Source organism: Suncus etruscus, chromosome 7 (assembly GCF_024139225.1).
Source record: "Suncus etruscus isolate mSunEtr1 chromosome 7, mSunEtr1.pri.cur, whole genome shotgun sequence".
Classification (NCBI taxonomy): domain Eukaryota; kingdom Metazoa; phylum Chordata; class Mammalia; order Eulipotyphla; family Soricidae; genus Suncus; species Suncus etruscus.
The window spans coordinates 62,182,831-62,203,520 of record NC_064854.1 but is presented as its reverse complement, the minus strand read 5'-3'; the positions used below and the strand labels follow the sequence as shown (position 1 = coordinate 62,203,520).

The following is a 20,690-nucleotide window of genomic DNA, read 5'->3' as shown; positions in this document are numbered from 1 at the left end:
ATAGAGACCTGAGCACAGCCCTGCTCTGAGCCTTTTTGGGGGTCCCTACTGAACGCCTGCACAGGTCACAGGAAGAAAGCCATCTCTAAGTGGAGAGTGGAGAGGCTGTATGTGCCCAAAGTGTGAGGTGGCCTGCGAGCCCTTGGTCAGCTCTTGCCTGGCCACAAGGGACAAGGGACACAGTCTCACAGGTCCTTCCCACGGTGCCTGCGCAGCTTCTACTTCCCAGGCTCCCGCCTACCTGCAGCTGAGCTGCTGAGCGGCTGCTGATGGACAAGAGCGTCAGTCCTGCCTGCACCCTCCACTCTACTGCCCTGGCTTCAATCTGCCTGCAAAAGAGACCCCAGCCCTGAGCCAGAGATCACTGCAGAACTGTCAATAGAAGCCCCCACTGCAACAGCTTCAGTCCTCCAGTTCAGAGTCCAGTACCGATCTGGCCCTTTACTTCAGACAGGGACTGACTTTTTCCTCCAAGACTGGTTCCCCATGAATGAAGATAACCCACTTGCTCCTTTCCATTCTGCATCCCCCTGCTTTCTATCCAAAGTTCTGGCCACCTGGTCTCCTCATGCTGAGTGTCTACATCCCTCACTCCCCTGTCCCTCAGGACAGGGACACGTGTAAAAGGTGCAAGAGTGAGCAGACTCCACAGAAAGCCCATGGCAAGGGGGAGAACCAGCAGGTGATTTTTTTTTTTTTTTTAGCACTAAGGACTCCTGGGACTGTGCTTTGGGCCTCTCTCTGCACAGAGCTGTTTTCCTCTCCTCGGGTAGGCTTACCCAGAAATTTCTGGCTCAGGTCTTGGGAAGGACAACAGGGACCTCTCCAAGGGCCGGAAAAGATGAGCAGTAAGGGTATGGGGCAGTCCTTGGCAACAGTGGGGACTGGTCCAGGAGCAGAGGACATGAGGTGTAGGGCTGGGACGTGCAGGGATGGAAAATGCAGAGAGCTCAGAAGTCTCCTCAGTGGTCCTTTCAGGACCAAGCACAGATCCCAGATGGGAAGGCCCTTGGAAACCTGTCTCAAGACCCGGCCCTGTGATGGAGGCTCACTTGTGTGACCCGTGCTCAGTCTGCCTGAGACACCTTCCAACATGCACTGTCAGATATCAGGGTGCTAAAGGCCAGCCACCATCTGTTCCCTAAGCTAGAGCACCCGGCACTGAAACAGTCTATCCTTCAGGACACAGCTAACCCTAGGGACCCCAGGTTCCTCTCCACTGGAGGAAGGGGAAGGCGTTGCACTAGGTGCGGGGTCCTCAAAGGGGTCACTAGCCCCTCAGAAGGACCCTGGCAGCACAGTGAGGGGCCCTGGAGATTCCTCGTCGCCCAGAGAGGCCGTGAGCTGGTGGCTGAGAGAAGAGGTCTTTGCTGGGGGCTCATGTCGTGAGGCGTGCGGAGCTGGGGACCCCTGAGTCTGGCTCCTGGGGGATCCCCAGGAGCGCGGGTAGGAGGGCGGCGCCTGCCAGGGCCATGGGCGCGCCCGCCTCGGGCCTGCAGCGGCTCGGGGGCCAGCGTCCACGCCCTGCGCTCCCCCGCGCCGCCGCCCCGCAGGGGGGGTCCCCCGGGACCGGGCGGGCGGCTCCACGCGCGGGCGCGGGGGTGCGCGGGGCGCCGGCAGCGAGAATGCGGCAGGCGGCCCCCCGCGCCCGGCCCAGCCCCCCGTTTCCCCCTGCGCCTGCCGCCGAATGGTTCGCTCCGCGCCGTATTTAATCCGCGCGACTGCAGCGCCGCGGCTCCTCGGTCCCCTCGCCGGGCTCCCCTGCGGCCGGGCTCAGGGGTGCCCCGAGGTCCTCGCTCCGCCCCGCCCAGTCCAGTCCAGTCCCCCGGCCCGGACAGGCCGGCCGGCAGCAGGCGCCCCGCCGCGCCATGGGGGCCCCGCGCGCGCTGCCGCTGCCCCTGCTTCTGCTCCTGGCGTGGCGCGGGGCGCCCGGCGGGGCCACCCCCACCCAGGACGGTGAGTGCGCGCGGCGAGGGGAGCGCGGGGGCTTTGTTGCGCGCGGGGCGGCGGCACGGGGGACGTCTCTGGGGAAGCGGGTCTCGACCCACGGGGTCTCCACACCCCTGGGGGTATCTCCCCGGGGTTGCTAGCCCACGCGGGTCTGATGCCCCCCCGGAAACGATTGCGCGGCGCCGGGTCTGGCCGCGCGCGTCGTGTCCGCGCGTTTGTCTGCCTGTCTGCCTGTCTGTCTGTCTGTCTGTCTGTGCTGGCGTCTGGATCTGTCTGTGTCACCGTGCGCCGGGGGCGGAGAGGATCGTCGCCGCTTTCGGCAGGGCGTGGGGGGTTGGCGCGCGCGTCTGTGTGTGTGTGTGTGTGTGTGTGTGTGTCTGTGTGTGTGTGTCTGTGTGTGTCTGTGTGTGTCTGTGTGTCTGTGTGTGTGTCTGTGTATGTGTGTGTGTGCGCGCGCGCGGGGGTTCGGAGCAGCGCACCCCCAAACTGCTGTCTGCAAACATCGCCGCGCCCCGCCCGTCCGCCGCTGATGGAGCCGCCTGGAGCCGGGGGGCGTGGGCCGGGGGCCCGTTCCGTGGAGCAAAACAACAACACTGGGTTGAAAGGAGAGGTCGGGTGGCCGCGTCCCCGGCGCTGGCAGTGGCTCAGAAAAGCCCAGACAGAGGCAGTGGAGGCCGCAGAACCAGCAAGATCTTTTTTTTTGGGGGGGGGGGGGGGGCGGGCAGATGAAAACAGCCCCTCGAAGGCAACAGCTGGACCCTCGGGTTTGGCGAGCGAGCCCACCTAAGGAATTCACCTTCCAGGGCTGGCAGGGGCGAGGGAGGCGGAGCGGGTGGGGGGGCTCAGCGGCCCCTCCCCCGGCCTGGCCTATGTAGGTCAGCGCTGTGGGGGCGTCTGGGCGGGCTGTGCCCGGCATGGGGGCGGGGCGAAGGGACCCCAGGGGGCCACCGAGCCTTCCCCGAGGAGGAGGCGAGGCTGGCAGGACAGGGACTGGAGGAATCCGTCCGGTCTGGCTGGGACAGGGACCTGCGGAGGGAGGGAGGGAGGGAGGGTGTGGGGTGGGGAGAAGGGTGGTGGCCGTTCCGGCCAAATGCCAGGGAAAAGCAGAGCCGCAAGGGAGGAGAGAGAGGCCCAAGGCCTCGGAGAGGCCAGCAGGGATGAGCACAGGGCGGGGCACAGGATGATGTAGAGAATTTCCTGGGAGCAAACAGGCCTGATGCTGACCCCTCCTTTCTTCTCTTCCCTCCCTCCGCTTCGGGGAGCCTGGCCCTGACCCCTCCCCTTCAGCTGCCAGCAACCCAGCCCCTCTGGGCGGGGACCCTTCCTGGGGGATTCACAGGGGAAGGCGGCAGACAGGGATCCCCTCCACACACACAGCCACACCCATCTGGGACCTACATATGGGGGCTTTGCCGTCCCCCAGAGGGCCATAAACACCTCGGTCTGCCCAAGGGGGCTAGTCCCCAGCGTTCCCCGACTTGTAGGCACACGCCCTTGCAGGGAAACCAGGCCCTGATTTTGGGGAATTTCTGAGGCGGGGCAAGGGTTTTCGGGAATTGGAAGCATGAGAGACGGAAATAGCTTGTCTAGGGGTGCAGGTCTGGACACCTGATGTGGTAGCTCAGCCCTTCCAGCCAAATGAGGCTGGGTGGATGTCTGGGGTGGGAGGAGTCACTTGGAGCCCCCGAGACTCAGAGGTGGTGCCTGGGGTCCTGACACCCTTCCGTGCAGATGTGGAGAACCCGGGGTCCCGGGTAGAGATGTGGGGTCCTGACATAATGGGGTCCCTGGGTAGATGTGGGGCCTGCCTTGGATGGTATCCCTGGGTAGATGTTGGAGACCTTGACATGATGTGGGAGCCTGCCTTTATGGGGTCCCAGGTAGATGTGAGGGGCCCTGATTTGGTGGGTGCCCAAGCAGTGGCCTGGTATCACTGATGGGAGAGGCAGGTGGGTAGTGCTGGATGCCCCTGCCCACTGGGGGTCAGGGAAACCTCGAGGGCTCCAGAGAATAGCCCCGGTGACATCTGAACCTGCCTTTGGGGCAAGTCGGGACACGGGGAGATGTGACCTGAGAGTGTGGACCGCTCTGAGCAGAACCCTAAGTTCCCCGCCATGGCTATGCAAGCTATGGTGCGGGGACAGATGGCGGCAGAGTCCCCATCACTCCCTCCCAGTGACCTTCCGTCCAGAGCATCCATGCTGCAGACCTGGCCAGGTGCCTGGGGAGTGCTCAGGCCCAGCAGCCCTGCCTCTGCACCAGGGGAGTCCTGTGGCCACCTGCCTCTGCTCCAAGCAGGGAGTGGGGGGCCTGTTGCTCTTCCTGCTTGGGCAGGTGCTAGCAGGGATAAAGGGTGCAGGTAGGCCCATCTGTTCCCTGCGCACTCTTCCTTGGCCCCTTAGGATCACTCTATCCAGAAGGACCAGGCGTCTGTCTCTCAGAGCTGAATTTGCAGGCCCATGACCCCTTCTCATGGGACCCCTCCCCCTATTTGAAACCCAGGGTGGCTGGCCCATCTTCTCTTCCTTGGGCCCCGCAGGAGGGATGTGGTCGCATCTTTGGAAGGATCAGGAGGGAAGTTTAGGTAGGTTTGGGGGGTCAAGGGCTGTCCAAGGGTCCACCCTGAGCCACAGATGCTGACGAGGAGAGGGGTCAACCCTGCCTGCCTTTCGGGCCTCACCTGTGCACACCTGAGACCTGAGAAAGGCCCCACCCAGCAGCCCCTGCTGTGCTCTAGACCTTCCTCCATGCCCATGGCCCTGGACTCAGGGATGACAGCCTGAAGCTGTTTCTTCTGTGCCTCCCCTGAGGAAGCAGAGCTATGTTCGGGCTATCCCTCAACGAGCAGCCCCAATCTTGGCGGCATGCACAGTGGGTTCTGCTTGTCCCTGAGAGTTGGAGGGGCAGCCCTGAGCCTGAGTCGCCCCCTCCAGGGTTATGAGTGGCACCACCAGGGCCCCTCCTCTTCCAAGGAGCACCCCAGGGCTAAGGGATAGTTCTCCAAGCAGACTCAACTAGCCTGTAGGCTGTCCTCTGAAGCTACTAGTTGTGACAGGGAAAAACAGGAAGTTCCCTCTACCAGAGAGAGACCGCTCAGAGGCTGCCCAGGGCATAGCAACCCAGGAGGAGACCCCCCCCCCACTTATCTGTGCTCGCCCAGCTTGTGCTCCCCACTCTGGCTGGCTGGGGTGTCACTCCTTTCCTGATGGAAATGAGCACTCTCACTCTGGCACCATTTATTCTTAACTGATTGTAGCAAATGAAAACCCTCCAAAACACTGATAATGTCTCTGGACACATTCGAGCCCAACAGAACATCCCCACCCCCACCCAGGAGGCAGCATCTTACACTGTATGCCAAAACCCCTAAGCAGGGTGGTGTCAGAGTATGGGGCCCGTGTGGAGAAAGCTTGGGGCATCCTGTTTTAGACTGAGATGCCACCCCAGGCCACTCACTGGCTGGTCTGAAAGATGCTTCTGAGCTTCAACCAGCTGTGAGCTCTCCATGGTGCTGGCCTGCCTGGGAGGCTCCATGTCGCTCTCCGAGGTCCTGCAGTCCCACACACACACGCACATCCAGGAAAACATGCACCTGTCAGCACAGGTATGCAACATACACATACCTGAAACATGAACATGCCATCACAAACACGCACCAAGTTCAGGGTACAGATGCAGGAGATACAGCTCTGGGCTCACCCCAGACACCTCCTGGGGGCAGGAAGAGCCAATAACATTGGACAGGAGAGAAGCCTATTTGGAGCTCTGTGTGGCATCAAGTGGCCTTCAGAAAATTGACAAGAAGTCCACAGACCCTGCACTGACTGTGCCCTGGAAGGGCACAAGGCTGTTCACTGACCAGCCATGCATGGACACCTGTCCTCGCTCTGAACTACAAGCATTGAGCCTCGCAAGCATCAGGTGAACTGGTGTCTCTTCAAAGTGGGAAGAGCACCTGGGGTGATGGGAGGTCACAGCTAGAGGTCCCACTGGGAGTGCTTTCTGTTTCTTTGCTAAAAATTAGATCCCAGGGGCTGGAGTGATAGTACAGAGGTAGAGTATTTGCCTTGCACACAGTTGACTCAAGACCCTGAGCTCGATCCCCACTTCCCACATGGTCCCCCAAGCTGCCAGAAGCTCTTTTTGAGCACAGAACCAGAAGTAAACCCTGAGCACCACCATGTGTGGCCCAACCCTTTTCCCTTCAAAAAAAGATAGATCCTAGGAAAAATGAGTGTCTTTTTGCCTGAAAAGGGAAACATATATTTAGGGAACTTTGCAGTGAGGAATTCCACTGGAAATTCTGGGTACCCTGATGCCCTAGCTTTTCTACTGGCTGGGGTCCACTGATCTCAGTCTTACTGGACACTGTCTGAGCTGGGCTCTGGGACTGAGGAGGGACAAGCTGCCCATACCGTCTTCCCTCAAGTGTTGTGTCCTCTCTATTGACTCAGCTTGGGACCTGCTACTGTTCCTCACTCCATGCAGGGAGAAGGCCTGGGTTCAAGGCAGGCAGTGCTAGTCATCTATCTCTGAGCAAGGCCTGCAGGGCTGAAGACCCTTGGCTGCTCTCCCTATGCCTAAGATGCTGACCTTGTCCCCTCTGCAGGTCTCATCTCAGGTCTGCCCCTAAGTCTGTCCATCTCACCCTAGTGAGGATGTGGATGTTGGACATTGAGCTTCCCCATCCACATTGGTCCTCCACTCCCCCATCTACACTGGCCATTCCCATAGACTTGACACATCTGTTTCCCATTCAGGCCCCAAAACCACACATGCCTTGCAGGGAGGAGAAAAGAAACCAAGGAGGACAGCCTGTTCATCTGAAATGACTCTCCACTCACCCCACCCTCCAGTGGTCCCACATGCTGTCAGGGGAGAGGGGAAGCAAGTACCCCAGTACAGGTTCCCTATGAGCCCCAGTCTAGACCTCAAACACGGTGATGCCTGTAGACAGTGCCGGCCTTGAGGGAAACCCAGCAAATTCTAATGAGTCCCCTAATTACTGCACCCAGAGAACCCAATTCAGCGCCTGCGCAGCTGCAAATCCAGGTGCATCTGTCCCCTTCATTCCTCTCCTGCCCCAACCGGACAGCCTGGACAGACAACACAGCCCACAACCTTCTTGCCTCCCTCTGCAGCTCCTTCTTCTGTGCTGTTTGGTTGCAAGCCAGACCCGGCAGTGCTCAAGAGCAATTCCCTATGTTCTGGGGATCTCACAGTGCTGAGGCTCCAACCCCTATGAGCCACTGCTGGCCCCTGCTCTCCTTATTACAGGGAGAGGCCCAGGTCGGCCATGCCTAGCATCCCTATTCAAGGCCCAAAGTATGAGCGATTGGAAATCAGCTGTGATGGGCTCCCCAATGTCCCACCTGGAAGTGCTCAGGCACCTCCTAGTCATGCCTGGTGGTGTTCCAGAGACTCACTTGTGCCAGGGCTTGAAGCCAGGTGGGAGCTATGCAAGCAGCACCTAAGCTTGGTCCACATCCCTGCCTAATTTTTCAGAGTACATCCCTCTCCCACCCCAGCCCCGCCCACATTCCTTGCCTCGTCTTGTCTGTCCTCTTGTTACAGGCCTCGTTTGCCTGGCCAGCCTCACTCTGGCTGTCCTCAGTGTCAGCGACAGATGGGCAGAGCTGAGGCTTGGGGGCGAGGATTCAGCCCCTCCCAGGGGGTCAAGCTGCTGAGAAAGGCTGGATTTGGCTTTGGAGAGGAAGTCTGAGCTAGGCCATATGGTTTTCTGGAAGGAAGAAAGAAGGAAGTGTTCTGCTGAGGGATGGGTCTGCTGGAAAGCCTCAGTATCTGGGTCATAGGGACATAGGGAGCATGTGTGTGTGTGTGTGTGTGTGTATGTGTGTGTGTGCACGTACGTGTAAAAGCAGAAAAAGTGGATGTGCTTTGTGTCCCCACCAATCATTGCGTGGGCTCATGAGGGCATGAACTCCCAAAAGAGGAAGGTGATTGTCTTCCCAAGCACTTACCTCTTCATCTGTTGTCCACAACTCAAGCCCTGCACCCAAAGGAACAGCACGATAGAGAGCTGTGTTCAGCGGGGAGGTGAGAGGGGCAGTGTCTGCCTGGAGTCCCCAACAGTGCCATGAGAGGGCAGCAAGGCAGGACAGGCCCAGCAAAGCTGCTCCAATATGACCCTAGGGCTCCCCATCCTCACAGCAGCTCACCTACCACTGCCAGCCAGTACAGGAAGGAACAGAGGAGATAGGAGGGGCATGGGCAGGCCAGTCACCCCTCCCTTGACACAGACAATGCTGTGTCCACTGGGTCAGCGTGAGGATCATTTTCAGGGCCCCACACTACCCACAACCTGACCCCACAGTCGCATGGGGATTTATGTACCCATGAATCTAAGGCAGGGGGCTCAAATTCACGTCCCGCGGGCCATTTGCAGCCCTCCATACAACATTTTGTGGCCCTGCCCTAGAGGAATCTTTTTTGTTTTGTTTTGTTTTAGTTGTTTGGGTCACATCCCCCAATGTTCAAGGCTTACTACTGACTTTGCACTCAAGGATCACCCTGACTTTGCCTCCTGCAGCCCCCAGGTAAATTGAGTTTGAGACCCCTGATCTAAGGGTTGGAGGGACATGCGGTCTCAGCCATAGGCTCAGGTCATCTCTCAAGAGTTAGGGATCAAGTGTGACTTTAGGGCACTACGGCTGCAAATGGGTAGGGGACATGCCCAGGACATGTATCCAGGGGTATAGCTGAGTTAGTGGAGTCCCTCTACTCTCTTGCCTGTCTGGCTCTGCAACAGGGTGACTGAGACCCCAAAACCCCACCCTAAATTTCTGAAGGTGCTCCAATGACATGAGGAGCCTCCTCTCCCACACCGACCCAAACTCAGAGAACCTGCCTTTACTTTCTGCAGTTTCTGTGAGTGGGCAGGAGGGTATTCACCCCAAAGTGATTCTCCTAGACTGATATCACAGTCTAAAACCACACAGCCTGGACCCAAAGTTACACACACACACACACACACACACACACACACACACACACACACACACACACACGCATGCACACGCACATGCACATGCCAGTATCCCAGCTACAACTTGACCTACAGCCTTAGCCATATCCTCACATTCTCTGGTGACCTGCCCCTGCCCTTCTGCATCTCAGGCTCTGATCTCTGACCAGAGTAACCCCGGGTTGGAGGCTTTGTGTAACAGGCTGAGTACCAAGCTTTGTGGGGCAGACCCTGCCCCCTACTGCTTGGTGGTTCCATGCACACCCGAGTCTCCTGGGGCAGAGCACAGAGAAGCCTGGGCCCAGCGGGCCTGGCACAGGCTCAGAGGTAAACAAGCCAAGGAGGAAATGGCAGATACAGAAACCATGGGGCCGCTCAGCAGGTCAATGGCTCATAAGGCAGAGGAGAACAGGGGGCACAGGGAAGGGGCCACATGAAACTGGGTAGGGGGAGTCACACAGAAGGGATTGGCAGGAGGTTCAAGGATGGGGAAATAGACTGGGTGGGGTGGGCGCAGAGTGGCCTCCCATTTCCACCAGTCCTAGTTTTCTGGAAAACCACAGACCCACCAGCCAGCTGGAGGAGGCCCCAAGAGCCAAAAGTGTGGATGAGTCACTATCACACCAGCGCTGACTCCGGAAGTGGGCTCCTGAACCCACAGCCGGAGAGAACACGCACCCAGAGAACATTCGGCCCAGGTCCCCCAAGAGCTCAGAAATCAGAATCCGACTCTGAGGTCCCCTCCCCACCCCCATGTGGCTGCCTCTGATGACCTCCCCTGACTGGCAGATCAGTGCTTAGTCGTTGCAGCTGGCCTCAGTACTTCTGTTCTAAGCCAGTACACATTACTAAGCACCTTTGCAAGACACTGTGTATTCCATTAGGAGATTCGTTGTTGGCTCTGCAGTCAGCCAACCTTTTCCCACTGTGGAGCGGGGCCAAACTGGCAATCCACAGTGGGGAGGGTACCGGGGTGTGGCACCTGAGAGAAGAAGTGATTCCATGCCAGCGAGGCAGTCAGAGGAACTTCCTGCAGGAGGTGGTGCAAACAGAAACAAACCATCTCAGCTTGTGGTTAGACGGGAGGGCAGGCGTATTCTTACAGAAAATCCTGGGTCTGAGGGGACACCCAACTCTCACCAGAGCAGCAGGGGAAGAAAAGAAAATGGGCATTCCATGAGGGACCTTAGAGTTCCTAAAGATAAAACAAGGCAGTGGTAATCCCTTCACTGCCCTGTGGCCACCCTGGACTTAGACATTAGTGCTGGTCCCTCCCCTGACAAACCACCTGCCCAGAGTCCTGCCAGTCCTCCCCGGACTTCTCAGTCCATACCAATTCACCCCAGGCACTCCTCCATCTCCATCATTTGTACCTTATGTCTCCAAGTCTCCCAGACTCTCTACCCATCACCATGAACCCTCCTTCCTACAATCCTCTCAAGGACTACGATGCCACAAGACTCAGCCTAGAACCACAGTCCCAGTATGTACGTCCTGATCCCCTGAAACACGCAGCCCAGACCCCAACACGCACAGCACAGCTGCCCTCTGCAGGGTCCTCCGTGATGGACACTGTTTCCCCAGGCATGTGGCAGGAGCGGGACGTGGAGTCAGGGACTCTGGCTCCCATGGACAAGGCCGTGGGCTCCACAGGCTGGAGCGCCCCCGACAGCCAAGGTGAGAACAGGCCTCGTCACAGCCGGAGACCGACCCTACATCCTCCCATCATCCCCCCTCTCCCCCCCCTGCCCGCCACATGCACGCCTCATCTGTTCCATCATTCAGCTCAGCTCCACGAACCTTGTTCCAAAGTGCCACTAGGTTGGCCAGGGAATACCTCATATGCAAGGGCAACCCCATCAGGCAGCTGTACTCCAGCCTCCCGAGGTCGCCCAACTCAATTTGTGATGGAGAGGCTAAAAGGACTTTGTGCTCAGGTAGGGACAGTGTCAAGGTTCCCATCACCTTCATTATGCCCAGGCCTCATGCAAAAGGGCCCCCCCATGTGTGTGGGGTCCAGGACAGAGGGGGAGCCAGAGTGGGGTTGGAGTAGGTCCACGTTGAGGTTAGAGAACCAAGCATGGGACCATTCTAGGTATAGAGCAGCTGAAAGTAACCAGTGCTGAGTCTGGTCTCTGTAGTCCCATTGCTGGGAGGGAGGCAGCTGATCTGCAAAGGGAATGCAGGTCTGTTTGGGTCCCTCTGCTGCTGTCTCAGTCCTGCTAGGTGTGTCCAAGCAGCTTCTTCTGTGCAAGAGCCCGCTGGTTCCTCTGCAAGCCTGGGGCCCCAACATCCTGCTCTTGGTTCGGGAAGGCAGACAGTTTGTGCAGGGTCAGTCGGCGCTGCAAGATGGTGACGTGGGCCAGAATCATGCAGCTTCCAGGGAACACTGCACCAGGGTCACGCTACACTTGGGCCATAATGTAACCAGCTCATACCCAACCTGGGCCTTGATACATGTGGCCACAGTTACTTCCAGACCACACTATACCAAAGCCGCACTTGTACTCATTACCGCTATGCCCCTAAGTCACAGTTTCCTGAGTCACACTGCTCCAGGGTCGTACTGCATCCAGACAACACTAATCTAAGGCAACTCTGCACCCAAGCTACCCTCTGCAGGCAAGAACTCTGTTCTGCCTGCAGGGTCAGGGAGAGTCTGGACTTTCTACCTGGCCTGGAACTAGGGGCATTCTCAAGATTCATCCCACTCCTCTCTGCAGACAGCCAACCCTGGACATCAGATGAGACGGTGGTGGCCGGGGGCACTGTGGTGCTCAAATGCCAGGTGCGGGAGCATGAAGACTCATCCCTGCAGTGGTCCAACCCTGCCCAGCAGACACTGTACTTCGGGGAGAAGAGAGGTAAGTGCCCCACAGGAGGGAGAGTAGCTGATGGGTCAGCCAGTCCCTGTCAGAGATGTTAGGTCAGATCCAGCCCAGGAAGGGGCCAGGTGCCAGCCTGGTTATGCTCAGGACATCCATGCACCCAGTTCACAGCCCTGGATGGGGTTAATCAGGTGGTACATGAGGGCCCCTTGCCCCCACCCAGCCCTTCGAGACAACCGGATCCAGCTGGTAAAGTCGACCCCATATGAGCTGAGTATCAGCATCAGCAGTGTGGCCCTTGCGGATGAGGGCGAGTACACATGCTCCATCTTCACCATGCCTGTGCGCACCGCCAAGTCTCTGGTCACGGTTCTAGGTGAGTGTTTGCATGGGTGGAGGTAGCAGGGAAACCATCCTCCCTCTCCTAGTCATGCCCCCCTGCACAGCCCTGCTTGGCCCTCACAGCCATCTTGTCCTATCCATTCCTGCTCTGATCCACATCCCCCCATATTAGTCCATCCTAGCTGGGAGGGCCCCCCCCCCCGGGGGCAAGGTCAGAGTCTCCTCCTGCATGGACCCCAGGGCTGCTGGGTGGGGAGACGGCATGACGTCCCCCCACTCGGCCATGTGGCAGGAATTCCACAGAAGCCCATCATCACGGGGTACAAGTCTGCACTGCGGGAACAGGAGAGTATCACCCTGAGATGTCAGTCCTCTGGGAGCAAGCCCCCAGCCGAGCTCACCTGGAGGAAGGGGGACCAGGAGCTGAAGGGTACGTGCTGGGGCCCCGGGGCGGGGTGGGGGAAGTATCTTATACTCTAAGCACTTCAGACATGAGCAGAAGCATGCAGGGGTCTCAAACTCAATTTACCTGAGGGCCACAGGAGGCAAAGTCGGCGTGATCCTTGAGTGCAAAGTCAGTAGTAAGCCTTGAACTTTGGGGGGTGTGACCCAAACAACTAAAACAAAACAAAACAAAAAAAGATTCCTCTAGGGCAGGGCCACAAAATGTTGTATGGCGGGCTGCGAGTTTGAGACCCTGAGAGGGCAGGTCTCCTATAGACACATGTTCATGCTAATTATGCTTGTGTTTATGTTGTACACGTATGGTAGCATACTTCTGTGTACACACGGTTGTCTATGTGCATCTGTACATGTGGTCGTGGTCACACACATAGAGGCACACATATCCCCCACTGCTTCTGAACATCTCTGGCTACCATGGCCGGCATGCAGCAGGGCTCACCTGTGTCTGCACCTGTTTCCCAGGGGAGAACAGTTGGAGCCAAGAAGACCCCAATGGCAAGACCTACACCGTGAGCAGCTCTGTGACCTTCCCGGTGTCCCAGGAGGATGATGGCGTGGATGTCGTGTGTGCTGTGAAGCATGAGTCTCTGAAGGGGGCCGACAGGTCCACTGCACAGCGCATTGAAGTTCTGTGTATGTCACAGGGTGCCAGAAAGGGGGGGCACAGGGCCTCAGGGCAGTGAGGACTATGCGTTGGCAACTGTCATTGCTCACAAGTCACCTTTCCCTCCAGACACACCTACGGCCACCATTAGGCCAGACCCGCCACATCCCCGTGAGGGCCAGAAGCTGCTGCTGCACTGCGAGGGCCGTGGCAACCCTGCGTGAGGATCACCCCCTGCTTGTGCCAGGCCCACTTTCTCCCCAGGACCTCCTCCTCTCCCATCCACTCACTGGGCCCCAGACTCCTTGAGGGAGGGGTCAGGAAAGCACCTGCTTTTCAGTGGGACCCAAGGACCCCTGTATCATACTCCAGGGCAGCTGGGCGGGCCAGGTAGGTGGTATAGAGCCCCTGCACCCTGACTGCAACCTCCCCTGTGGCGGCACCCGCAGCCCCCAGGAGTTCCTATGGGAGAAGGAGGGTTCCCCAGCCCTGAAGATGACACAGGAGCGCGCCCTTATCTTCCCACTCCTCAACAAGAGTGACAGTGGCATCTATGGCTGCACAGCCACCAGCAACATGGGCAGCTACAAGGCCTATTACACGCTGAACGTGCATGGTAAGATCCTTGTCCAGGCCTCACTGCCCGACTCGCTGGCCCTGTCCTCCCTGGCACCCCAACCCCACTGCCTGCCCCTGCCTGCCTGTTCTCTACTGCCATCCCTATGTCCGGTTCTGGGCCCTGCCTGGTTCTGCTCTGGCAGCCACCCTCCAGACCCTTCTATGGGCGTTGCTGGCTCAGTGCTGGCATCTGGCAGTGTATTGAGGTATTGCAGTATGCCCTGCTGTGGTGCCGGAGCCCTACCTGGCCTGGCCCAGAATTTCTCTCCATGCAGGGACAAGACGCAGTTAAGACCCCATAGGTTTGATTTTTTTCTGGGGTTGCCCCCTCCCACATCCTCCACAGTGATTTCCTGGGTTGATAACACGAGGCCTGTGTCTCAGGATCCCTGGAGAAGTAGGTACAGGAGCCCACACGCACTCACTATGCTCAATTACAGAGCATGTAACACTGCACACAGCATTCAGGCCTCAGGATCAGCCTCCTGAGGAACAGGGACACAGCCTAGCCATGCAGCAGGAACCTGCGTTGCAGGGCATATGTGGTTCCTTCCCTGCACAGCACCAGGGAGGTCCTCACTGCACTCAGGGTCCACACTAAACCCGGGGTTCACACTGCATTCAGAGCCATACTGCACTCGGGGTCCTCACTGAATTTAGGGTCCACACAACATGGGGTCCTCACTGTACCAGGGTCTACAATGAACCTAGGGTTCCCTCTGTACTTGGATCCACACTGCACCCAGGTTTGACACTCAACTTGGTCCACATGCACACGTGGTCTACACTGCACTCGGGTCTACATTGCACCTGGAGTCCTCACTGTGCCCAAGGTCCATGCTGTACTCTCTGTCCTCACTGCACCTGGGTTCCACAATGCACACAGGATCCTTACTGCTTTGGTGGTAGTCACTATAATGTGCAGCACTCGGAGTCCACACTGCAGCCACAGAAGAACCCCAAGCAGACTGCCCCTGTCCTGGGCACACTTGAGCAATCCCAGGAGGAAGCACTTGGGACCTGCTGATCCATGCCCATTCTGTAGGTGGGCTGCACATGGGACTCCAAACCTGAACTACCAAGAGTCTTTTCTCTGGCAGACATGGGGGTCTCCCTGTGTGATCCAGGCCTGGGTACCTGCCACCCTGGACTGATCAGTTCCACCTTGGGTTCAGGGCAGCATTGGCTGGGAGGCAGCAGGAGGCAGTGACTAACTGGGGAAAGGTCAGTCTGGCAGGAGTGAGCCAGAGAGGCCGCCAAGACCCGAGGATGGACTGGAAGAGAGCGGGGCGGGTTTATCCGTCCAGTCACATCCATCCTCCATGACATTCCTGTCTCCCTGCACTGCTCAGAAATGGGGTCTCCAAGTGAAGCGCCTTCTCCTTGGGGATCCAAGGGCCTACACCCAACCTGTCCTGATCCCTGTACCCTTCTACAGATCCCAGCCCGCTCCCCTCGGCCCCCAACAACTACCATGCCATCATTGGTGGGATCGTGGCATTCGTTGTCTTCCTGATGCTGATTCTGCTCATCTTTCTCGGCCACTACCTGATCCGACACAAAGGTCGGTGAGCCCAGGCATGGTGGGGCTGGGTGTAAGGGTGACCATGGCCTGCTGTGCAGCCCACAGCTCCCAGGCCAGACCCAGGCCTGAGTTCAGATGGGGCCAGCATCCCCTCCCTGTTATCTCCTATGCTGTGTCCTTCCCATCTCCTTGATGGGTAACTTCCAGAGCTCAACCCACCACTGATATGTTCCTTCTCACACCTCCCCCTATGAATTCATGCATGCATGCACACATATATATATTCACACACATATAAAGCATGTCACTAATGGACACCAACTGAACGCAAGTTCCCAGCAAGGGGCCCATTTCTGGTCACTGTGGGCAGTGGGTAGGTCCTTGGGCCTTTCGTCAGGTAAGGGATGAGGCTGGCAGAGGCGCCTGGACTCCTGAGAATCTGACCAGGGCTCCCTCCCTCCCTCCCCAGGCACCTACCTGACTCACGAGGCAAAAGGCTCTGATGATGCTCCGGACGCAGACACGGCCATCATCAACGCAGAGGGTGGGCAGGCTGGCGGCGAGGACAAGAAGGAATATTTCATCTAGGGCCGTTGGGCCCCGCAAGCCTGCACCAACGGGACTTGTACAGAGCGACCTGGGCCACCCTCCTGCTTGCTCCTGAGCCCCCACCCCTGTACAGAATGTCTGCTTTGGGGGGCGGTTTTGTACTCGGTTTGGGATGGGGAGGGAGGAGGGCGGGGGGGAGGGTGCCCTCAGCCCTTTCCATGGCTTCTCTGCGTTTGGGTTCTTCTGATTTTTGTAACAATCCCAAATCCAATCGTCTCCAGGCTGGAGTGGAAGGGACCCTGGACCGGGGGGAGGGGGGGTGCAGGGCTCTTGGTGGTCCCCACACCCTTGGACTGGACTAGGAGGCCCTCCTGAGCCCTGACAGCTCAGTGGGAAGGAAGAGGTTCCCTGGAAGGGAACCACAGACAGCTACACAGAGGAGGTTCAGACCTGCGCAGGGGGGGCTCTGGGCACCCCTGCAAGGGAAGTGGCACTGGGGGAGAGCAGCCACTTCAGGGAGAGGTGCCACCCTTGGTCTCAGCCCACCCAGCTCTGGTCTGATGCACGGTCCCACCCATGGCCATTCCTGCTCCCCAGTGCACTCGTCTCCCCAGGCAGCTGCAACAAGAATACTAAAGGCTCTTCTGCTCAGCGATTTTCTGCCCAAGCAAGGGGTGATATGGGCTGTGTGCATGTACACATGGGCATCTGAGTACATGCGTAGAACATGTGGCCACTCATGTGTATGTATATACACAGGAGAATCCTGCGTGCACGTGTGCAGTCCATTTGTGTGCATGTCTGTGCGCTGTGTGTGCTGTGTGCCTGTTTGCACACATGTACATGTGAGGGCAAGGCAGAGGGAGGCTGGGCATGGAAGGAGATCCGGGGAAAGGAGGGACTCTGGACACTGCTCCATCCTGGCATGTCAGTGCCCCATAGGCCTGACATGCTGCTTCTCTGTCACCTACCCTGTCTCTCCTTAACCACTGGACACTTAGCCCTGCCTCCATCTTTCTTGTGGGAGCCATGGAGTGATTCTGTGTTCTTGGCTCTGACCTAGAATTACCATCACTCACTCGTCCCTCACAGCAGGGCAGTGCTAGGCTCCCTGCTGCCCTCCAGTCTGTCTTCCTGGTGAGGAGGGGTCTCTGAAGCCCTGAGGTCGCTCTCCCTGTCCCCCAGCGCCACCATTCCCTAAGCCACCAGCCCAGGGCTGTCTCTCTAGTCCCTCTGCCCCTTCTGTTCAGGTACTGCCTGGGGGGTCTCCCCACTGCACGACAGGGCTGGGCACTGGGCCCTCTATACAGCCGTGGAGTGAGGGCCACCCCTCCGTCTCCAGCACCCACTTTTGGGAACGGACTTTTCCTCTGCGCTGAACCACACTCTGTCCATATTACACAGAAGCCATATTTGTACGGGGCGGGGGTCTGTGCTGTGTGTCTGTCTGTGGGGTGCAGGGAGGGCTGTGTATCTTTATAATCTTTCTAACCCTGTGCTAATCTCGAGGGGCCTCCCTCAATATATCTCGTCACCATGGCCTCGGGCTCTGTCCTTCTGTGTTCCCTTCCCCTGCGGGCTTGGGGGGCAGCGACTGCCCATGAGGGGCCTACCTTGTCCACTGTCCCGGGCCCTGTGACTGGCCCTGCACACTCAGAGCAGCTCCCTACAGAGATGCTTTTCAGAGGGGCCAGGCTCATCTCTTGGTAGGGTCTTCACTCTGTGGGTCCCTCCCTTGACCTCCCAGATGGGGTGGGACACAGAAGGCAGAAGTGGACTTGCAGCTCCGAACTCACTTCCCACACCCACAGGAGGTGGAGCCAGTGTGAGGTTGGGGCAGGTCGCTGAGAGGGTCAGACCTCTGCCCCTTCAAGGCCCCAAACTTGGGCACATCAGGGTGCTGTCCACCTCTGATGCCCCCTTCTAAGTCCACCTAGAGAAACAAAGCTGAAGACACTCCTAAGAGCAAAGTGGGCACAGGGGGCCCTTATCTGCAGAGAAGTAGAGATGTGGATGCAGATAGACCCCCGCCCTGGCCCCAATGCTGTCTGAGACACTTCCACCCCACGTGGAGACCCCATGTGGACACACACACACACACACACACACACACACACACACACACACACACGTTCAGAAGCCTCCATCTACCCCAAGCCTGTGCCCTGACCCTCTTACTTCTTGCCCCTCCTGGAGCCCACTGCTGGGAAGCCCCTGGCTCCTCAGCCCCTCCACCCACCTTCGGGAAAAACGCTTCTGGCCCCCCCTCTTCCCCCCCCCCCCCCGTTTTCCTTCCTGAGAGTTGGTCCACCACGTTCCAACCTCTGCCCTCTGCTCAGGAAGCTGGCTGCCCTCCTGTGCGCCTGGCACAGTAAGGGCAGGAGGGCGTGGGCTGAGCCTGAACCCTGCCCCTACCCCTCAGCCTGGCCCTCCTCCGTCCTCACTTATCTCCCAGCTGCAGCTGCAGACGCTGTGCCCGGGTGAAAGGGAGCCATGGGGAACTGCCTACAGCCGGTGAGTACTGCCAGAGCCTGGACCCCAGACTCCAGGCTCCAGAGCATGAGATCCCAGACCCTGATCCCAGAGCCTAGACCCCAGACTCTGCACCGCAGTCCCATCTTCCTCTGTCCAGCTCAGTCTTCTCCTCATCTGACTCTTCACCCCATACCCCACCCCGGGTCCCCAAGATGCCCATCTGCTGCTGTCCCACAGGAGACCACAGGCATTGCTGCCAACTTCAGCCAGTGGGACTGGGATGAATTCTGGCCTGAGATGGAGATGAATGAGTCGTACTACTCGGAGAACATGAACGACAGTGACATGGCCTCAGCTGCCCCTTGCTACTCCTGCAACCTGCTAGATGCATCCTCACTACCCTTCTTCCTGCTGTCCAGTGTGCTGGGCCTGCTGACCAATGCTGCCTTCCTCCTCGCCCTCCTCTGGCCACTCTTCCATGGGCAGCGCTGCACTGACTGGCCTGTACTGGCACAGCTGGCCATGGGCAGTGCCCTCTCCAGCCTGGCACTGCCCCTCCGGGCCCCAGGCTTGGGTGGTGCCCGCCCAGTCCCCTTGTGCCATCTGACCCACATAGCCTGGTACAGTGGGGCTTTTACTCAGGCACTGCTGATCGTTAGCCGGGCCTGTCTGGGGTCCCGGCTGGGTGTGAGCCAGTCCCGGTACCTGTTACTGGGGTACTCGGTGGGACTCTGGGTCACAGCCACCCTCCTAGGGTTGCCTAATGCCTTGACCAGCGACTCCTCCTCTGGATACTGCGCCCAGAGCCAGGGTTGGGGGGCACTGTACTCTGTGCATGTTGCCTTCTGCTGGTGCCTCTTTGTCATGCTCCCCCTGGGCCTGGTGTGTGTCAAGGGGCTGCAGAAAGCCCTGGACAAGGGGCCATACCCACAAGTGGATGTTCTGTGGGTCTGGTTCATTTTCTGGGGGCCATATGGGGTGATGCTGGGTGTGGACTCCCTGATGAGGTCCCGGGTTGTGGTCCTGCCCTCATGCCAGGCTCAGCAGGTGCAGGACCTGCTGCTGCAGCTGGCAGAAGGCCTGACCATGCTTCACTGTGTGGCCACCCCCATGCTGCTGGCCCTGGCCTGCCACCAGGCCACCCGCCTCATCACCCCAACACTGCCACTGGCCCCGTATCCCTACCCAAATACCCCTGTCGGCAAGTCTTAAAGCAATAAAGTCTATGCTGCTCTGGGTCCTTGGTTTCTTATACAAGATTGGAGAGGAGCAATGTCTCTGGCTGGCAGAGCTCAACCTCTGGGAGGCAGCAGTAAGGTATGGGATGTGGGGTCCCATCTCCACAGGATGTTTCTGCCCTCTGTCCAACTTTGCTGATACCTCTTGGAGTTCCTGAGCCCAGGGACACACAAGCAGCTTCAAAGCCCCTTTTGGGCACTCTCCAGATATGATGGTCCCCAGCCCTAAATGGACTATGCTCGCCGCAGCTCTGAGCTGCCCAATTTCACCTCCTTGTCCCAGAGAAGGACAAAACCATCAGTGAGCCACTGAGGGTGGGCATTTCTGCTCAGAATCCCCCAATTCTCCCCAAACCCAGCCCTGAACGCCCTATCTCCCAACCTCATAGTCCTGAGCACTGTGTTTCCTCCAGGTGCTTATCTGCTCTTCTTTCTCACCCACTGAGTTAAGGGACACCCCCTAAAGTTACCCCCGGATCTCCCATAGTCCCAATTTCTGGGTTTCTCAGGGATTAGCAGGTAGAATGGCAAAGGCTCAGCCCGCCCCATCTCCAGTTTCCTAGTAACCAGCAGGTCAGCTCTAATTGGTGCCTCCTAGTAGGAGGCGGAACCTGAGCGTCCTAGAGGGTCGAATCAGAAAGGAGAGAAGATGCAGGAAAGGGCCAGGCCTGGATGATGGATGGATTGGTCACCTTACAGGGTCCCAGCCACTGGGTTGGAGCTGGCCGGGAGGACCAAGAAGGCCTTCAGGACTAGGATAGGGGCCTTATCCTGGTGCTATTGAAGGAGCCCTTTCGGTCCCTGGAAAGCAGGGGAGGGGGTAGTAAGGCAGAGGTGAGCAGCAGACAGGCTGATAAGAGGCTGGAGTGGTGTCCTTCCCCACCCCTACTGAGCTCTGAGCCTTATCTGGGAGAATGAATGAACCCCAGGTCATACCTGATCTGTTGTCTCTGCTCCCCTCCTTGCCCCCAGCGTCCCTTTCCTAGGGCCTGAGGAGGGCATCATAGCCTGTCTCTGGGCAGCCTTATGTAGTCACAACTGTGCCCCCAATTGGCCAGCAGCTCAGGGGTGTAGAAGCTGGTAGGATCATGATTCGGGGGGGGGGCACACA

The 20,690-nt window shown here is 58.5% G+C and overlaps 2 protein-coding genes across 3 annotated transcripts; both read left to right on the top strand.

The window, feature by feature from the left end:
• The first annotated feature begins 1,752 nt into the window (after positions 1-1,752).
• Positions 1,753-16,052, top strand: CADM3 (cell adhesion molecule 3). 2 transcript variants are annotated; one of them, XM_049776904.1, is made up of 10 exons: positions 1,753-1,956; positions 10,520-10,612; positions 11,659-11,799; positions 11,987-12,139; positions 12,398-12,535; positions 13,033-13,203; positions 13,304-13,394; positions 13,624-13,790; positions 15,231-15,356; positions 15,787-16,052. In XM_049776904.1, exons 1-10 carry the CDS (start codon positions 1,869-1,871, stop codon positions 15,903-15,905), a joined length of 1,287 nt encoding a protein of 428 aa, XP_049632861.1. In that variant the 5' UTR covers positions 1,753-1,868; the 3' UTR covers positions 15,906-16,052. The 2 variants fall into 2 exon arrangements, with proteins under 2 accessions (XP_049632861.1, XP_049632862.1); XM_049776905.1 differs by lacking the exon at positions 10,520-10,612 and having other exon boundaries at positions 1,755-1,956.
• A 1,894-nt stretch (positions 16,053-17,946) lies between these two features.
• Positions 17,947-19,575, top strand: ACKR1 (atypical chemokine receptor 1 (Duffy blood group)). The gene has a single exon (XM_049776919.1). The coding sequence runs from the start codon at positions 18,360-18,362 to the stop codon at positions 19,551-19,553; it is 1,194 nt and encodes a 397-aa protein (XP_049632876.1). The 5' UTR covers positions 17,947-18,359; the 3' UTR covers positions 19,554-19,575.
• Positions 19,576-20,690: the final 1,115 nt, after the last annotated feature.